Raw genomic sequence first — 17,460 nt, 5'->3', positions numbered from 1 at the left:
CATGGTAACACAGACCAAATGCCCCAATGATGAGTTCACACTAAAAGAAGTGAAAGTACTGTAGATGAGGTAAAGAGGGAGAGAAAGATCCATATAGCTGAACATACGATGACACGGTTAATATACTTAAAGGTGCAGTGTGTGATTTTTAGCGACATCTAGCGGTTTGGTTGCGAGTTTGCACTAAGGGCTCAGCCCACTGCTCACCCCTCCCTTCCGAAGAAGCTACGGTGGCTAAAACGGGACAAACATATTGTGGTCTGGAGACATGACATGATTGTAACAGCGCGCGCGCCTCCGCATCCCCTAGACACCATTTACTACACACAATAGGCTTTTTTCTCTGATTTTGAAAACTCTTCGCGATCGACTTAAAATGCTTCCAAGATCGACTTGTCGACCGCGATTGACGGGTTGGTGATTCCTGTAACATACTGTTTTACGGTCAATGACAAGAGTACTAATCAGCTGTCTCACGAACGTAACCAGCACATTTATCCCCACATAGCAAAGCCATAACACAGCGAGGGAGAAGAACTAAGTTACATGAAACAGTCCAACTACATATTTTACACCACTGACAAGGGAAAAGTCACTACTCACGGTGTCTATGGCTAGCTTCTAGATTTCTGCGGCTTCTCTTTCAAGGCAGTGACGAAACGCGCTCTGTAGCGCTGTTTGTTCGCGTTCGGCTACTGTAGAAACATGACGTCACAATATGTCGACCTTCATAGAAGGGGGTGCCCGCGGTTATGTAGATATAAAATGTCTCATTCTAAGGTAATAAAAACATTACGGTTTATTAAGTAAGTTCTTTATACACCTCTGAAAACATAGTTATAGATGTCATATTGCATTTCTGTTAATAGATACTCAAAATTATTTCACATTGCACCTTTAAAGGGATAGTTCACCTAAAATGTAAAATTCTGTCATCATTTTCGCTCCCTTATGTCTTTCTGAACCCGTAAGACTTTCGTTCATCTTCGAAACACAAATGAAGATATTTTATCGAAATCTGAGAGATTTCTGTCCCTTCATTGACAGCTACGCAACTACCACTTTGACGTTTCGAAAAGTTTATAAAGAGAATGTAACTAATCCATATGAATTTAGTCCAAATTTTCTGAAGAGACTCGATCGCTTTATATAATGAACAAATTGAATTTAGGCTTTTATTCACATAAACATTAATCAATGCACATATCAGATATGGTAAACGGAAGCTCAAGCCTGCTTACTTGACGTGCGAAAACCAATGAGGTTCATACTTGTGTGTTACACGGCATGTTTGAACTTCCTCAAGAACCAATGAGGTTTGTTCTCACGCGTCAAGCAAGTACAGTTGAGCTTCTGTTTATGTTTGCTGATCAATGTTTATATGTGAATAAAATCCTAAATTCAATATGTTTGTCATATAAAGCGATTGTTTCTCTCCAGAATTTTTTTTATTAAACTGCTTAAGTCATATGGATTAGTGACAATCTCTTTATGAACTTTTTGAAGCGTCAAAGTGGTAGTTGCGGAGACTGTCAATGCAGGGACAGAAATCTCTCAGATTTCATTAAAATATTAATTTGTGTTCCAAAGATGAACAACATGAGATTGAGTCACTGATGACAATTTTTTCATTTTTGGTAAAACTAACCCTTGGATTTTATATTTATATTTTACCCTTTAAAGGGGTCCTATTATGCCCTTTTACAAAGTCTGGATTTTGTTTTTGGGGTGTACTAAAATATGTTTTCATGCTTGATTGTTCAAAAAATTTGTCACATATTTTACATTATTACAGCTCCTCTCTCCCCAGTCTGGCTAGAACACGCCGATTTCGATGAAGCCCCTCCTTACGAAATACAAAATGTCCTATGATTGGTTAGCTGGCCCAGTGTGTTGTGATTAGCAAATGTCCCGCCCCTCCATAACTGCGAGTTCTTCTCTAGTGTAAATATGAATAAGGATGGCGTCAAGCCCGATTCAGACCCTGACAATGTTAACGAACAAGGGGACAGTGCAGAATGGATTTCATGCACAGATTTTGCAAGCACGGAATTCACAGGACATTTCAGAGTGGTATGTTTGTAATTTTCTTATACATTATAGATGTTATCCACCATTTAATAGTGATATTTGTCGGAAAACTAAGGTACTACAAACAGTAATCGATCACAAAATCATGGCTAAATGGTAAATGGACTGCATTTATATAGCGCTTTCACAGACCCAATGGCCACCAAAGCGCTTTACATATTGCCTCACATTCACCCATTCACTCACTCATTCATACACCGACGGTGGTGTCAGCCATGCAAGGCGCCATCCAGCTCGTCGGGAGCAGCTGGGGTTAGGTGTCTTGCTCATGGACACCTCGACACTTGGTCAGGTGGAACCGGCTAATTTTACTAAGGAGCGGTGAACCATCTTACAAAAGCGAGAGCTTACAGAAAACAAATGTGCAGCGCACAGATAAACGTTTGGGTTTTAATGTTCAGGAACTGTGTTTAAAATAAATTTTAACTACTCTAAGTTCATCAGCCTTAGGAAGGTCAAACAAATGAGTTTTGGAACAAATGTTGTTGAAACAGTGTCTCTTTGACATAGCGACAACAATGTCTTCTTTAATGCAGCTCAGCCAGGCCTGGTCCCTTTTTTGTCTTGAATTTGAAAAATTGCAGGGCTGGGCATTTAGGGTTACAAAATGTCCCTACTATTTTTCAGAACACTAAATAAAAGTTTTGAATTCATAACACAAATGTATTTCAAAAATAATATATACAACCAGTAAGTAGAGTCATTAAAAAAATTAAGAAATGCCAATATTTGATCATTTTAATAGTGTAAATATTTTAAATATATTACCGGTAATTTTAATACCACTTCATTAAAAATGTCATATATAGATTTTTTACTATTCAACATTCATTAGCCTCCATTGTGTGAGAACAATAGAATTTTTTTTTACCCCTAATGCCCAGTGTTGCATTCTTTTATCAATTTATGAGTGTCATCTATTCTACTGCTAAGTCACGTGTAGTTTTTATGCACAAATTTAGTGAAAATTAGGTAGTTAATTGCTTTATACAAATGTTGCAATTTTGCTACACTAGGTCTCTAAGGGTTAAAGCTCTGACTCAATCTGATTTATCATAGTTCTTAAAGTGGCAGCTGACCTCAATGCTGAGTGCAGGCAGGACATCCACGAACAAATGCATTTAAAACCAGCTAATAGAAAGGAAAAAAATTGCTGTAGTATACAAACCAGTTTATTTAATCTGACAAATCTTGAAATGAGACCAAAAACAAGTGATATCAAGTGAGATCAAAGAATCTGCAGTTTTTAAGACAATCAACTTGTTATGAATACCATAATAGTTTATAATTCAGTAATACAGAGATAAAAGTTTTGTTAACAGTAGGATTTTCGTCTGCTGGGCTATACATGAGTGATGCCATAACAATGTGCCATAACAGTCTGACACATGTTCAAGCCTTTATTATAAGCCATGACACTGAGACAGGAGTGAGGACACCTAGTGGTTATTTTTTAAAGTATTACATTCCTTCATACACAGCCCTGCATTAGACTTGAGTTAACTTACATGACTCTTGTTTAAGCTTTATATATTACGAATTGTATTTAATTAAAAGATTTAGCTAGAGGCTGTGCTATATTGTGAATATATTCATGGCAAAACACCTCCAAGATATGAGCTTGCTAAATTATTTTTTTCAAATCCCACTTACAATACGCAAGGATAATATATAAGGAGTCTGCCACTGAGGGGGGCCTCCAAACATGTGTTTCGGGACCATGGTTCAGCCCTACTTCAGCCGTGACTATATTCAGAATACAGCGCACACTCAATGCGCACTTATGCCTTATTCCATAAAATGGTCCCTACATAATAAAAAATATTAAGAAAAGTAAACTGGTAATATCTGTCCGCTAGAAGATATATGACACCTGGCATAATGCACTAACAACAACCATAAAGAACAACTTCCTTGGTACTTAAAGCACCCCTCTAGCCTCATGGGATAGGAAACCCATGGTCTGGGTTGCAACACAATCTCAGCAGTTGCAGAAGGTCACCGATTACCAAACTTTTTTTGTCACCCAAACCATTTGATCTGAATCTATCTGAAATATTTACTTGATGTACCTTGTGAGATATTAAAGGGATACAAGTTGTTGCAAACCTGTATGAGTTTCTTTCTTCTGCTGAACACAAAGGAAGATATTTTGAAGAACGATTGGAACCAAACAGTTGTGGGGCACCATTGACTTCCATAGTATTTTTTTTGTTCTACTATGGAAGTCAATGGTTCCAATCAACTGTTTGGTTCCAATCGTTCTTCAAAATGTCTTCCTTTGTGTTCAGCAGAAGAAAGAAACTCATACAAGTTTGCAACAACTTGAGGGTGAGTAAATGATGACAGAATTTTTGGGTGGAGTATCCCTTTAAGATAATATTTCAACACATTTGCATGTTCGTGGTTCTCTAAAGACAGTCAATGGATGATCTGCAGATAAACAAAAAAATATGTAATAATTTTTAGTAAGCATTTTATTTAGATTGCTTTTATTAAATTTTACGTTTTGTTTCATCAATCACAAACCCCCTGAAGTTCCCTTATTGGTGAACCCATTTGGGAAACCCTTCCACAGGCCATCTGCCTTAAGTCAACTCCATTTTTGCACATCCGACTCATTTAACATACTGCAAGGAAGTATGGATATTCGAACATGGGTTTTTAGTATTCTAATTTCATGTCATAAAAATTACATTATCTTAACGTATTTTTGCAAAGTACATAACCATAACTACAACGTTAAACCAAGCTGCTGGTCTTAAAGTAAAAAAAAAAAACTATTGATCTTAAGGATTTGTTTTTATTTAAATGTACCTCTACGGATATTTCACGAGTTCTCTACGGATATTTCACGAGTTCAGACTTACATAGGCTATAATTTGAGGAAATAAGATTTAATGCGTATTTGGCGTGCTGTCCGGAGGGAGGGCTCCGAGCTCGGAATTCAGCCCGAACCCAGAGTACTCCCCCCTATGTAAGTGATTTTTGAACTAGGAGTGTGAAGAAAGGAGGGTGGATGTTGCAAACTGTCAATGGATCGAGGTAAGACTGTTGTCAGAATCCGAAGTGCAGATCGATGCACACTCTAACGGCTGATATTGCCCACAACCCATCGCGCGTTGGACGAGGATTCGGTTAGAACTACAAACACGAATGAAAAGTGTTAAAAAAAACTACAGACATGGAGGACGCGCGAGACCGGCGGTTGCGTTTAGATAAAGGGGGTTAAGTGATTAATTATCAGTATCTAACCTGAGGAAAATTTATTTATTCAATGTTGTCTACATTATATTGTATCTGCAGCATCATTGTGAACTTTTGTAAAGATACGTTTATAGCCATTAACTTGTAAATACATACATTCAAATTGCAAACACATGAGGAGAGAGTCTCCGCATTAAAGACCCACGACTGGCAGATGAACGTGCGACAACATTTCTCTCTCGAAATGGTAAGAAATTATATTAGATTGAATGGAGGAATTTAACTGTGACGAGATGATTGACAGGGCAGTTTACGGGGACATGATGCACGCGACAGAGCTGTCCGTTAAAGATGACGAAGTACTATGTCCCAAAGCTTGCCTACTCTCTTTTGCTACACACTCAAAAGTACTTTTTCTTCACAAAAAGAGTAGGCCTACATACGTTTAGGGCGTAGTATAAGTAGGCGAATTGGGACGCAGCCAACATGTACCCTTTTATCATTGATTGCTGTCCACTCGTGTTAATTATCTGAACGTGCTCCTCCCGAACTAGTTAATAAAACTTCATGAAAACGCTGGAAAATACGGGACGTTGCGATTCTTGGATGCTCGCTGCTGGTGGGCGGTACTTACGGTCAGACTCTTAATCTGACGCAGTGCATCCTGACGCTCAGCATCCTTCAGGGCGCAGCATCCCACAACGGCCTGGACCGGACCAGACAAGAGGACCCCACGTACTGTAGAGATGTAGACATCCACATTATATCAGCTAAACGAAGGACCGACGACATCTAGCAGCTATTGTTTATTCCACGGCTGTTATCCGGATCGCAGCGCGCCCAACCCTCAAAATGGCTGAAATCACTGAAATAAGCGCAGTGTACGGTGAGTAACGTTAGCCTATAGCGCAGGCCTGAGCCATCCCAACACGCCTGAGATATGAATACTACGTATTATGGATACACCTGACCTGGTTAAGATATAATTAATTTCAGGTTTTATTGTGGAGAGTGCTTCTAGAAAGGGAAGTCAGACTATTTAACCGATATCAGTAGGCTATATGTTGTTCAGGTAGTGATTTATTATATAGCGAACGTTGAATGCGTGATGCTAAAGTGTTTTAATGGAATGATGCGCACATTGCGCAGTGAGATTGAAGCAGGAATGACGTGATGTCTATTCCGGACTGGACCCGAGGGCTCTTTGTTTGTTAATAACGCGCACCGCTGAGATTACAGTCTCCACCCATGTGTCCTCAAAAGCACCAGCTATATGGCCTGGAATTGAGCATACTGGCTCTATATCCGTAACTGAAAGATTCTGAGTCAAAAGTACAATTATACAAATGTGTGTCATTTTGTTCAAAACCCTCTTATAGGACAATTCCTAATTTCTGTCATCATTTAGGCCTACACACCCTCATGTCCCAGACTTTCATGTGTATGGATTAAAAAAGACAGACTTTTTTTTCTTCAAAACATCTTTTGCTCAGCTGCTCTTTGACTGGTAGCCTACCATTTTTTTTACTCCAAGGCCCCCCAATATCCGCAAAATTCAAAGCCACAATGACTTTTCCTGTCGTTCGTGATTTACTGGATAAATATTTTTTTACTTAAAATTTCTACCCAATAAAATATTTTAGAGCTTGACATAACTTGGAAAATGTACACTCTTTATAAAAATGCCCATGGAGTTATAAGATTTTACTAATATGACATTCCAGGTCTAGAAATTACACTTTTAAAATTAACCTGATTCATACAGAGAATGAAAAAAGAAAAAGAAAAACAGTTGTTGAGGCAGTGAATTAAAATCTTAAGTTGGTTTAGGTTATTTTAATGCCCCTATGGGCATTTGTAAATACAGTAATTTTAGTATAAATCAAAATAATACAGAATTGATTTTCTCTAAATCTGAATGAAGACAAATTTGATTATATATTATATTTTATGTTTTCACTTGAATTACAAAACCGATTTATAAAGTATTATCTTTTAAGATATATATATATATATATATATATATATATATATATTATAAGTGTGTCGTGTCTGAGGGTGTGAGATAGCATGACAGAAAGGAGTGTCCTCGGATCTGATGCCAGCACCAGCTGGCACCACAGTGCCCACCTCCATCTGCCATCAGTCTCCGAGAGACATTTATGCTCCAGACACCGTTTCTTCAACCACTCTCACTGTGGGCTTAGCACGATTTACACAAGGACCTCTTTTAGAATCTTGTAAGACAGTATTGTGCATATAAAATAAAAACTTTTACAATAATAGATCTTATCTTATATGGGATACAACCTGTTAACCTGTTTTTTAATTAAAATCGCCATGAAAATTGGAATTTCACCCTATTTTTTAAATGCATCTTAATGATTTTATTGTGAACAATTATATGCATGTTTTATTTTTTTAACATCGTAATTTTATTTAGACGGTCATCACTTGATCTAGTAAAACCAGACTTCTCTCTGGTGACTTCTCCAATCATTTAGTCTGCTTAAACACCGCCTCTTTCCTACAAACGACTGCAAGCTCGCATTCACATCTTCCTCCATCCAATCAACAACCAATGGATTGAACCCATGGATAGTTCCCACCCTACAAATTTTTCTTTTACGAAAATCCATTACACATCACAATACAGAAAAAAAGAGCTGTTGCTACTTGTTACATTGTGACTTTAAATGGGTCAAGATTGAGGTTTTTCTGTTTTGCTGCATCATTCTGCTTTGACATCCACACTGAGACCATAGTGCTGGTCCTGCTGGAATAACTGGCAGTACTAATTTTAGTCAGGGTTGGTAAATTGACCTGAATTGATTCCACTGCTGTAGACACTATTGCTGTTGTAGATGTGTATGGCCATTAATTGGTGGGAAAGTCAGAGCACATAACATTGAACCTGTCATTTTCACCCACAGACAGCTTGTTTGTCATTTAGTGGATGCTTTTTATATGAAGGATCTTACAGTTCAATGATTGCTGTAACATTGATAGGGCTCTTTTAGCAATCCTCTCAAGTCTCCCCCATCCTTCAATCCAATCTGCAATGTTTTATCTAGCAACGAGTTAATCATTAAGCTACCATCACCCACGACAGATCATCTCTGATGTTTGATATTTGATCATTCTTCCATGTCCACAGTCTATAGACACACCTGTCAGGGCTCTAAAGGGATGTTATTTTGATTTATTTCCTGAGAAATACAGAGAAATACACCAAGAAATTTAATCATAGAGATGTCTTGGTTTGGAGGTCAGAGACGTTGCTACTCTCACTGCATTGATTAAAAAACTCTAACAAAACTGTTTACGTGTGCGTGAGGTGGGTATCTCATCCTTCGGATGAGACGTTAAACCGAGGTCCTGACTCTCTGTGGTCATTAAAAATCCCATGGCACTTCTCGTAAAGAGTAGGGGTGTAAAAATTCCCTCTATTGGCCCTTGCCAATCAAGCCGTCTTAAAAAAAAGCCCCATCAACTGAATTGGCTCGATCACTCTCTCTCCTCTACCACTCTCCACCTATAGCTGGTGTGTGGCGAGCGCCCTGGCGCCGTTGTACTGTGTCCGCCATCGCATCATCCAAGTGGATGCTGCACACTGGTGGTGGCTGAGGAGAGAAACCTGTCATTGATTGTAAAGCAATTTGGGTGTACAGTAGGATATGCGCTATATAAATATGTAATTCATTCATTTATCTATCCTCTTTGTTTGCGCGTGTTTTTTTGGTTCATGCGCATCTATGGCCCATGGGACTTTTCCAGGTAATTGGAGCAGCTGTTTTTTTGGAGCCTACCCAAGTCTTGCATCATCTAGCAAGTGGGGTGAGGGTCTTTGTCTGAGGTTGGGTGAGAGAGTAATAGAGCAAAGAAAAACATACTGGGTGGAGCACTGGCAAATATCTCTTTCTGTCTGCCTTGTGCTGTTAATTTTGGCTGTAGCTCCATCATGCTATTATTTTTTTTTTGTCCTATTCTCTTATTTGATTTTTTGTTGCCTTCACATTCTCTTCTGAATCTTTGTCTTCCTCCATCACAAAAAATAAAAAAAGGCATCCAGTAAATCTGCTGATCTCACATCTGATCTCATAAGTTTGGTCACTGTGACCTTATAAAATGGCATTGTGGGGTGGATAGAGCGTGGATTTCAGCATAAAGATTCATTGTTAATCAAACCATGTTTGAGCAGCTCATCTTACAATCGCCATATATCAGCAACATACACAAACACACTCTCCCACAGGGAGTGTTTCTGTTCTGCTGTCATCAATCTTCATCTTAATTTATGTCACTGTGTCCTGACAACACAAGGACAGAAAGCTCTAGTAAATAAACTGTCCTTCAGATTTTTTATCAATGTTGAAAACAGTTGAGCTTCTTAATATTTTTTGTTGAATCCATGATCCTTTTTTTATGAATAGAAAGATAAATAGAACAGCTAATTTTCTGTAAAATAGTTTTTACTGACTTTTGATCAGATAAAAATGTTATGATAAAAATACATTTCTTTAAAAAAAGTCTCACAAGCCTTAGCAATGCTAAGCTCACTAGCTCTTTACACGTTATTTGTTGAAAATAACGTGTAAAACAGACAGAACGAGTTCCGCTAATATATGTTACACCACGGTTCAAATTACATGTGTGTGTGTGTGTGTGTATATATACTGTATATATACACATTCTATCAACTGACATTCTATTCTATCCTATTCTAAAGGCCAACTTTACAGCATATGAGGTGCTTTTAAACAACATTTTAACATAGCACACAATTAAATGCATTTACAGGGCAGTGACTGACGAACGCTCTGATGCGGCATTACATTTATACTGAACAGAAGCGTAAAGACACCTAGACAGAATGATATGATAGGATTTCATGATATTTCATAGCTATGTTGCAGAGTGAGACCGGATGCAGTAGATTGTTATAGAGTGGTTTGTCTCTGTGTGGGATTATGGTGTTCCTCTGTATCATGTGGGTGGAGTAGGCATGAAGTAGATATTAGAGTAAGTCTTCCGTGGGTTTGTCAGTCTCTGCATTTTCAGAGCTGTTGTGCTTTAACCATCTAGATTCTAGAACGAGAAAGGCTGTTGTTTTATTTTTTTACGATTTAAGCCTGTGAACATCTTCAGGTATGTTTAGACTGTTGGTGAATGTAGAAAAATGTATGTGATCAAGTTGTTTTTCAGTCTGTTTACATTTCCGTCTGATTTTTCTCTTTTAGATATGTCCCCAGTGCTGGCGGGGTTTATCGGTGCTGGTGTGTTGGTTGTTGCAGTCTTTGCGTTAATCTTTGTGTGGACTTGGTGTCAGAAACATTACAACAGGAGGAACTACAAGCTCCATGGCATCCAATCGGAACACAGTGACCCTCTCACAGACCCGCCATACAAGTTTATTCACATGCTGAAAGGAATGAGCATCTACCCTGACACGCTGACCAACAGCAAGAGGATCATTAGGGTGGCACGCCAGGCAAGGTCCCAGACCACTGATGGGGCTCAAGGCAGCAAGGGCCGCCCAGTGGTGCTGGTAGATATGGATTCGGCAGCAGAAAGCGGCCTGCTGGGAGAAAAACAAATGCAGATGAGGCTCGGGGAAAGTGGCCACGAGGTTCCCAGCTTGGAGAGGGAGCTTCCCGTGCGTGCGGATTACTGCTGTCTGGACAGTAGCTCTGCAAGCAGCAGTCAGACCTCCAGTACTACAGTTTCCAGCACGGCTACACCCTTCACCCCTCCCGATGAGCCCAGCAGGGGGGACCTCAGCATTGCAATCGACTATAATTTCCCCAAGAAGGCCTTGGTGGTCACCATCCTGGAAGCTCGGGGGCTACCGGCAGTGGAAGGCCAGGTGGGCAGCGCAGACCCCTATGTAAAGATGACCATTCTCCCAGAGAAGAAACATCGTGTTAAGACTCGTGTTCTGAGGAAGACTCTGGAGCCTGCTTTCGATGAGACCTTCACATTTTATGGTGTGCCGTACAGCTCCCTGTCGGATCTCACTTTGCACTTCCTGGTGCTGAGCTTTGACCGGTTCTCACGAGACGATGTGATTGGGGAGGCGATGGTTCCACTGGCAGGTGTGGACCCGAGTACAGGCCGGGTCCATATTACGCAACAGATCACGAAGAGAAGTATGCAGGTGAGAGCGAGCATAACACAAACAATACATATGTTTATATTTTTATTTAAAATGAATATTTATAAAAGAAAATCCATAATATAAATAATTGAATAGTCATTGTATATATATATATATATATATATATACATACATGAGTGACCCTAAATATAGCATAATATTTCAAGCTAATATTAAAATTAAAAAAAGTAACAGTATCTACGCTGACTTAAGTCTAATTCCTCTTAAAGGGATACTTCAGTATTTAGCATTAAGCTTTGTATTAGTAGAAAACCCTGTAGTATTTTCAAATTACCGTGCTTTCCACCCTCATATCCCCCTGAGACGAGAGATTTATGTATTTTTTGTCTGGAAAAAATCCTCCGATGACGCAAAAATCGTCATTTTGCGTCATCGGAGGATTTTTTGGCCAGAGGCTAAAGACTACAGCCAATAGAAGGAGCTGTTCCGCATGTTTTCAACCCGCCCATAGAGGGTGGGATCTCACTCACAGAATGTACACATAGTGTCAGACATCTTTTTTTGGAAGCTAAGCTAGCAGGCTCTTGTTCTGTGGAGAAAGCTGAGTAACTTAGTAGGAGAACGCTGAGTAGTAGGGGTTACCATCCTCTTTTTCCTGGACATGTCCGGCCGTCGAGATCGTACAAAATGTCCGGGATCCAGCTTTTGCTTTCTGCAGGCGCCATTCATTGTTTACATGCACACCTTTTGTTTCAATCTAACTGAATTCATTCCAATTGGTGAATCTGAATGTAGTGTTTACATGAACGCTAAACAAGTGATTGGTTGATGTTCGTTTTAACATTGCTAAGAAAATTCCCGCTCCTCCATGAGAGATACGAGACCGGTGCGTCTCACAGGTGTCTCTCATCAGTAATCACGCCCTCGGCCTCGTCCTGCTCGCCACAGTAAACATAATGAATTGCGACTGTAGAACGCAAAAGCTGAATCCCGGACATTTTGGGCGATCTTGAAATGACGGGCAGACTCATCACGGAGACTCACTAGTAGCCTGCCCTAGACTTGCTGTTTAACTACTGCGCTCCGTTACCGGTAGGCGTGGCCTCCTAGGGCAGCGAAGCAAGTGCATTCTGGGAGTTGTTGTCTTTCATCCACATAAGCCAAAAATACATTTTCTGGCTTTTCTCAGTCTAGAAAGCTCCAAATTCAAAAATAATTTCACATTTCTTCTACATAAATGACCCATTTTAAATACACATTCATCTTTCCAGAGGTGAAGTATCCCTTTAAGGTTTTTTAGTTAAATTGTTTGTATTATTAAAATTAATATTATTTTGAAATATTGGTAGGCTACATTTTGCAGATGTTTTTATCCAAAATGACTGACATTGCATTCACGGTACACATTTGATCAGTTTTACTTTCCCTGGGAATCAAACCATGACCTTGGCATTGCTAGTGCCATGCTCTACTGTTTGAGCTACAGGAAAGTTTTTATTTAGAGCCCATTTCAGATTCAATTAAACAGTTTTTATTTAATTCAACAGTTTTTCCTGAATTTAATTTGTACTGCATGAAAAAAGAACCACATGAAGTGAAATTTAGGTAAAGAAAATATTTAACATTTTTATTAAATGAAATATTGTAACATTACATGTATAATATTTTCACATTATGTATAATATATTATATTTCAAGCTAATATCAAAACAACCACACAGTAGAACATTGCTGTAAATTTAGTTTATACCCATCAATAACAATAACTAATCTGACTAATTTACACTATTTTATGCATTTTATTCATGCTCCCACTGTGTGACTAATTCATCTGGGTTCTTTTTATAAATCTAATACTTGTATGAGCTCAGCACTGAATCATCACTCCCATCCTCCTACTGTAGTTTGTAGTCATTGATAAATGTGCTTATCCTCCTGCTCACTGAGTGGGTTTAGATGATGCGTAGACAATCCTGTTGGCACATACATGAAAGCCTCCTCGTGCCTCCGCACAGAACCGAAACTCAAGACGTTGAGCTGCCAAGATAAACAGAAAACAAGTTATTAATGAGTTATCAGCCCAGTCATTTTGTACTTATCATTAACTCATCTGTTACTTTGCTAATACACCATGCGTAAAAGAGCTGCTATGACATCATCTTACCTGCTTATGCTGGAGTTCTTCCAGTGCTTTGGAGGTGCATAGAGGACCCAGGGTCTTATTCTTAAATGTACAGCTGATTTCAATATTAAAACCTAGTTTAAAAAAAACTGGTTGTCTTGCAATTATGAATGTATGCATGCATGAGAGAAGCAATTTATTTGACCTTTGTGTCTGTGTATTTGCATTTCTCCAGTGTGTAAGCCGTGGAGAGCTGCTGGTCTCTCTGTCCTATCAACCTGTTTCTCACAGACTCAGCGTGGTGGTGTTAAAGGCAAAACACCTTCCAAAACTGGACATCACTGGGCAATCTGGAAGTAAGTATATATTTATTTATTTATTTATTTGTGTGTGTGTGTGTGTAAATTTCTGTTCAAATGTTTTGGGGTCAGTAAGATTTTATCAGTCAGTAAGTCTTAAATGACCACCAAGGCTGCATTTATTTGATCAAAAGGCAGCAATATTGTGAAATATTATTACAATTTTCAATTTAAATATATTTTAAAATGTAATTTATTCCTGTGATGGTAAAGCTGAATTTTCAGGATCATCACTCCAGTCTTCAGTGTCACATGATCCTTTCTGATATGCTGATTTGGAGCACACGAAGCATTTCTTATATTATCGCTGTTGAAAACAGCTGTACAGCTTAATATTTTTGTGGAAACCATACTACATTTCAGGATTTTTTGATGAATGGAAAGTTCAAAAGAACAGTATTCAATTGAAATAGAATTATTTTCTAACATTATAAATGGCTTTATTGACAATTTTGCTAAATTGCCGAATAAAAGTATTTTTTGTAATCTTACAGACCCTAAACTTTTTACAGATAGTGTATAATTAAATGACATTTTTTTAAATATTAAATGTAAGTATTTTTTCTACAAACTATCTAATCAAATGGCCTCTTATCTTGTGTCCCAGATCCATATGTGAAGTTAAACGTGTTCTATGGCCACAAGCGCATCGCCAAAAAGAAAACGCATGTGAAGAAGAGCACGCTCAACCCCGTCTTTAATGAATCCTTCATCTATGATGTACCGGCTGAGTTGCTGCCAGACATCTCTATCGAGTTCCTGGTCATGGACTTCGACCGCACTACTAAAAACCAGGCCTTGGGACGGCTGGTGCTCGGCGCAAACAGCCCCTGCCCCTCGGGTGCCACCCACTGGCAGGAGGTCTGCCAAAACCCACGGCGCCAAATCTCAAAGTGGCACACACTCAATGAATATTAGAGCTTCACCACACTCTCTCCCTGCACACACTCAAACACAGGCACACAGGAAACGTTTAATAACAAGAGACAGAGAGAGTTTGGGAAAATATGCCTTTGTTACCGTCACATGGAAGGTAACTGATCTTCAGGAGGACTTAAAAAAAAAGACTTAAGCCAACGTTTACATCATTGCTGATGTGATGATGGGCCTCGGAAATGAATCTTTTAAAAAAAAAAAAAAAAAAGTACACGCTTACTTTCTCGCTCAGTTGCTCACACACACACACACACACGGCCAGAACATAAACATACATGATAAATAATAAACGAGACCAAAATATTGAAAGACTGTTAGGAGTTTATGAGGTTTAGGATTCTGTAATTGTCATAATGAAACTTATCGCATGTCTTAACACTCCATGTTTCACTCCAGAAGGGGACATTATGTGGATTTGTGATGCCGACACACATTAAACAAGCTCTTTTTTTTAGGCATCTGATTTTTGGAACTTACATCAAGGGGAGCTTGTGATAAGTGGCTTCTGATATGTACTAATTCTCCTCTGTATGAGCAATGCACCGAAGTGACGCATAGGTTGTATGATCTAGGCTAAAGTATGATTTGTTCTGTTCCGCTTTGGCTGGAGAGATTCCTGCTGTGTCACATTCTCCACAGCTACAAGTTGAGTCATGTGATTGTACAACAATAACCCCTTTGGCAGCACTCTGGGCCTGATTTATTGCTAGTGCAACAATTTCATCACGCACTTTGGATAAATCTGGCCCTGAAAACCTTAATCTGCACTGCTATGCTACAAACAATCTCTGAATGTCACTGTCTGTATGAATTTCATACATCAGAGCTTCAATTCACCATAAAACAGAGGTTCACTGTTTCGTAGACTTTACTAGCCCATGTCATCAGATGCTCTTTTTTAAGGTGGATTGGATCCGCTGTCATTTTAAATCCTGTGTGATATAGAGATAGACAAAGAGGTGTGTTCGTAGTTCAGAGCTGGAAAGCTTTGGCATATTAAGGGGGCATTCTGAGCCCTCTGGTGTTATGTTTGGGAAATGGAAAGATATGTAGCGGTATATCATTTGTAGTTCATAAAGTCAAGAGGGAATGTATTCATGTAATTCTATCAGTAACAACACGTCTTAGTCTATTCTTCTAGCATACCTCGTTCACCTCAGTTCCCCTTTTTGTCTTATACCACTTTTCCACATCTCTCTTTTATGATGAGAATTGGTATAGTCATTTATTTGATTTAGAGTGGGCTTACCCTCAAGATCTAGATGGATTGCATGTGTGCCTGCTGATAGCCTGGGCTTTTATCTCTGATTGGTGCTCCTCACAGTTAATTTAACAAGCCGGAGGTCTAAATCTGTCTGTGTTTCACATGGAGGCAGAATTAAGGTTGGGAATCGAGAATCAGAAATGATTCCATTAGAGAATTACTGGAACCAAATGACGTTCGACTCCATTAACAATTCTCGCACATGCATTTTTTCGCTGATGCAGACAAAACATTGTATTAAAAAACTGTTTCCTTTTTTCTCAGTTTCCTGCACAATTTATTCAGCAGTGCCACAAAACACTATTGAATCTACAGCGTTAAACAGATAGCAAGCCCAGTGTAGTCCAATTACAGAACAAATTACTCACGATCAATTTATTTTTAGTGAACTGAAACCATACAGTGCAACCAGTGTAGTATGATTCCTGAACGAACGACTCTAATGAGTCGGACTCGGTTCTTTTTAATGAATAAAAAATGTACAATGCAGTTTAGTACAATCTCTAAAAACAAAAGGACTCTAATAAGTCAGGTCTATTTAATGTATCAAACCAACAACTCAACTACAGTATACTGATCAGAGTAGTAACTGACTGGTTGCTCATATGACAATGTGTAGTTAAAATACATATTATGTGTTTTCTCATTAGTATTTTATAAATATTAATAAATAAATAGTTAAACAGTTTGTTTTTTAGTATATATACTTAAGAACAATTATTGGACTGCATTTATGCTGCCTCTTAAAAAGATGACAAGAATTGTTTTAAATGTATTTATTACTTAAATTATTTGATAATTTGGCAATGCATTTTTTCTAAAATATTTATTCCTTAAAAACACTTAAAAAGAACTGTTAATTGACCATTCAGCAATCAGAACAGGAACCAGATCCTTTAAATTCTTGATCCCCATGCCAAGTAGGAAATCTGCCCAGGATTCAACAGATCCAGCAGAGCAGGGACCATCACTGATCTGGGAGGTTCAGAACACAATGTCATTTCTCAAAAATACATTGCAAACATTCCCACTTAATTCCCCACAAACTAGCCACTAGCAGTCAGCTGGTCGTATGGCACATGGTTTCTCTATCATAGAGGTGTTAGATTCTAAACTGTAATTCTAGAAGGAAAAAATGCTTCTTTCCATTCAAGCTTCTAACATGCTAAATTCACACTCCCTGTATAAAAGTGCACTCTATCCACCCAGTAATGTATTTCATGTAGAAGACACTTCTTTGTGTCAGATCACTGGTATGGCAAAATGGAAAGATATTAAAAGAATCAACCCATGTGAGAAACAACATTAAATAAAATAATTTTTAAAAAAGAAGGGGGAAAAAACAAAAGGACAAAGTCATTTG

The 17,460-nt window shown here is 38.5% G+C and overlaps 1 protein-coding gene across 2 annotated transcripts; it reads left to right on the top strand.

Moving 5' to 3' along the window:
- Positions 1 to 5,921: 5,921 nt before the first annotated feature.
- Positions 5,922 to 16,541, top strand: syt11b (synaptotagmin XIb). 2 transcript variants are annotated; one of them, XM_056233057.1, is made up of 4 exons: positions 5,922 to 6,184; positions 10,539 to 11,455; positions 13,774 to 13,894; positions 14,505 to 16,541. In XM_056233057.1, exons 1-4 carry the CDS (start codon positions 6,151 to 6,153, stop codon positions 14,813 to 14,815), a joined length of 1,383 nt encoding a protein of 460 aa, XP_056089032.1. In that variant the 5' UTR covers positions 5,922 to 6,150; the 3' UTR covers positions 14,816 to 16,541. The 2 variants fall into 2 exon arrangements, with proteins under 2 accessions (XP_056089032.1, XP_056089033.1); XM_056233058.1 differs by lacking the exon at positions 5,922 to 6,184 and adding an exon at positions 10,373 to 10,446.
- Positions 16,542 to 17,460: the final 919 nt, after the last annotated feature.

The sequence above is a fragment of the Rhinichthys klamathensis genome, unplaced genomic scaffold (assembly GCF_029890125.1).
Source record: "Rhinichthys klamathensis goyatoka isolate OS25496 unplaced genomic scaffold, OSU_Roscu_1.1 h1tg000359l_1, whole genome shotgun sequence".
Taxonomy (NCBI): Eukaryota; Metazoa; Chordata; class Actinopteri; order Cypriniformes; family Leuciscidae; genus Rhinichthys; species Rhinichthys klamathensis.
The sequence above is the reverse complement of the archived record's forward strand: the minus strand, read 5'-3'. Positions and strand labels throughout refer to the sequence as shown.

Excerpts from the sequence above, each read along its gene's own strand:
- syt11b (XM_056233057.1), top strand. The coding sequence starts at position 6,151 with ATGGCTGAAATCACTGAAATAAGCGCAGTGTACG. Across the intron at positions 6,185-10,538 it reads TGAAATAAGCGCAGTGTACG|ATATGTCCCCAGTGCTGGCG; the intron begins GTGAGTAACGTT and ends TTTCTCTTTTAG. Across the intron at positions 11,456-13,773 it reads TCACGAAGAGAAGTATGCAG|TGTGTAAGCCGTGGAGAGCT; the intron begins GTGAGAGCGAGC and ends GCATTTCTCCAG.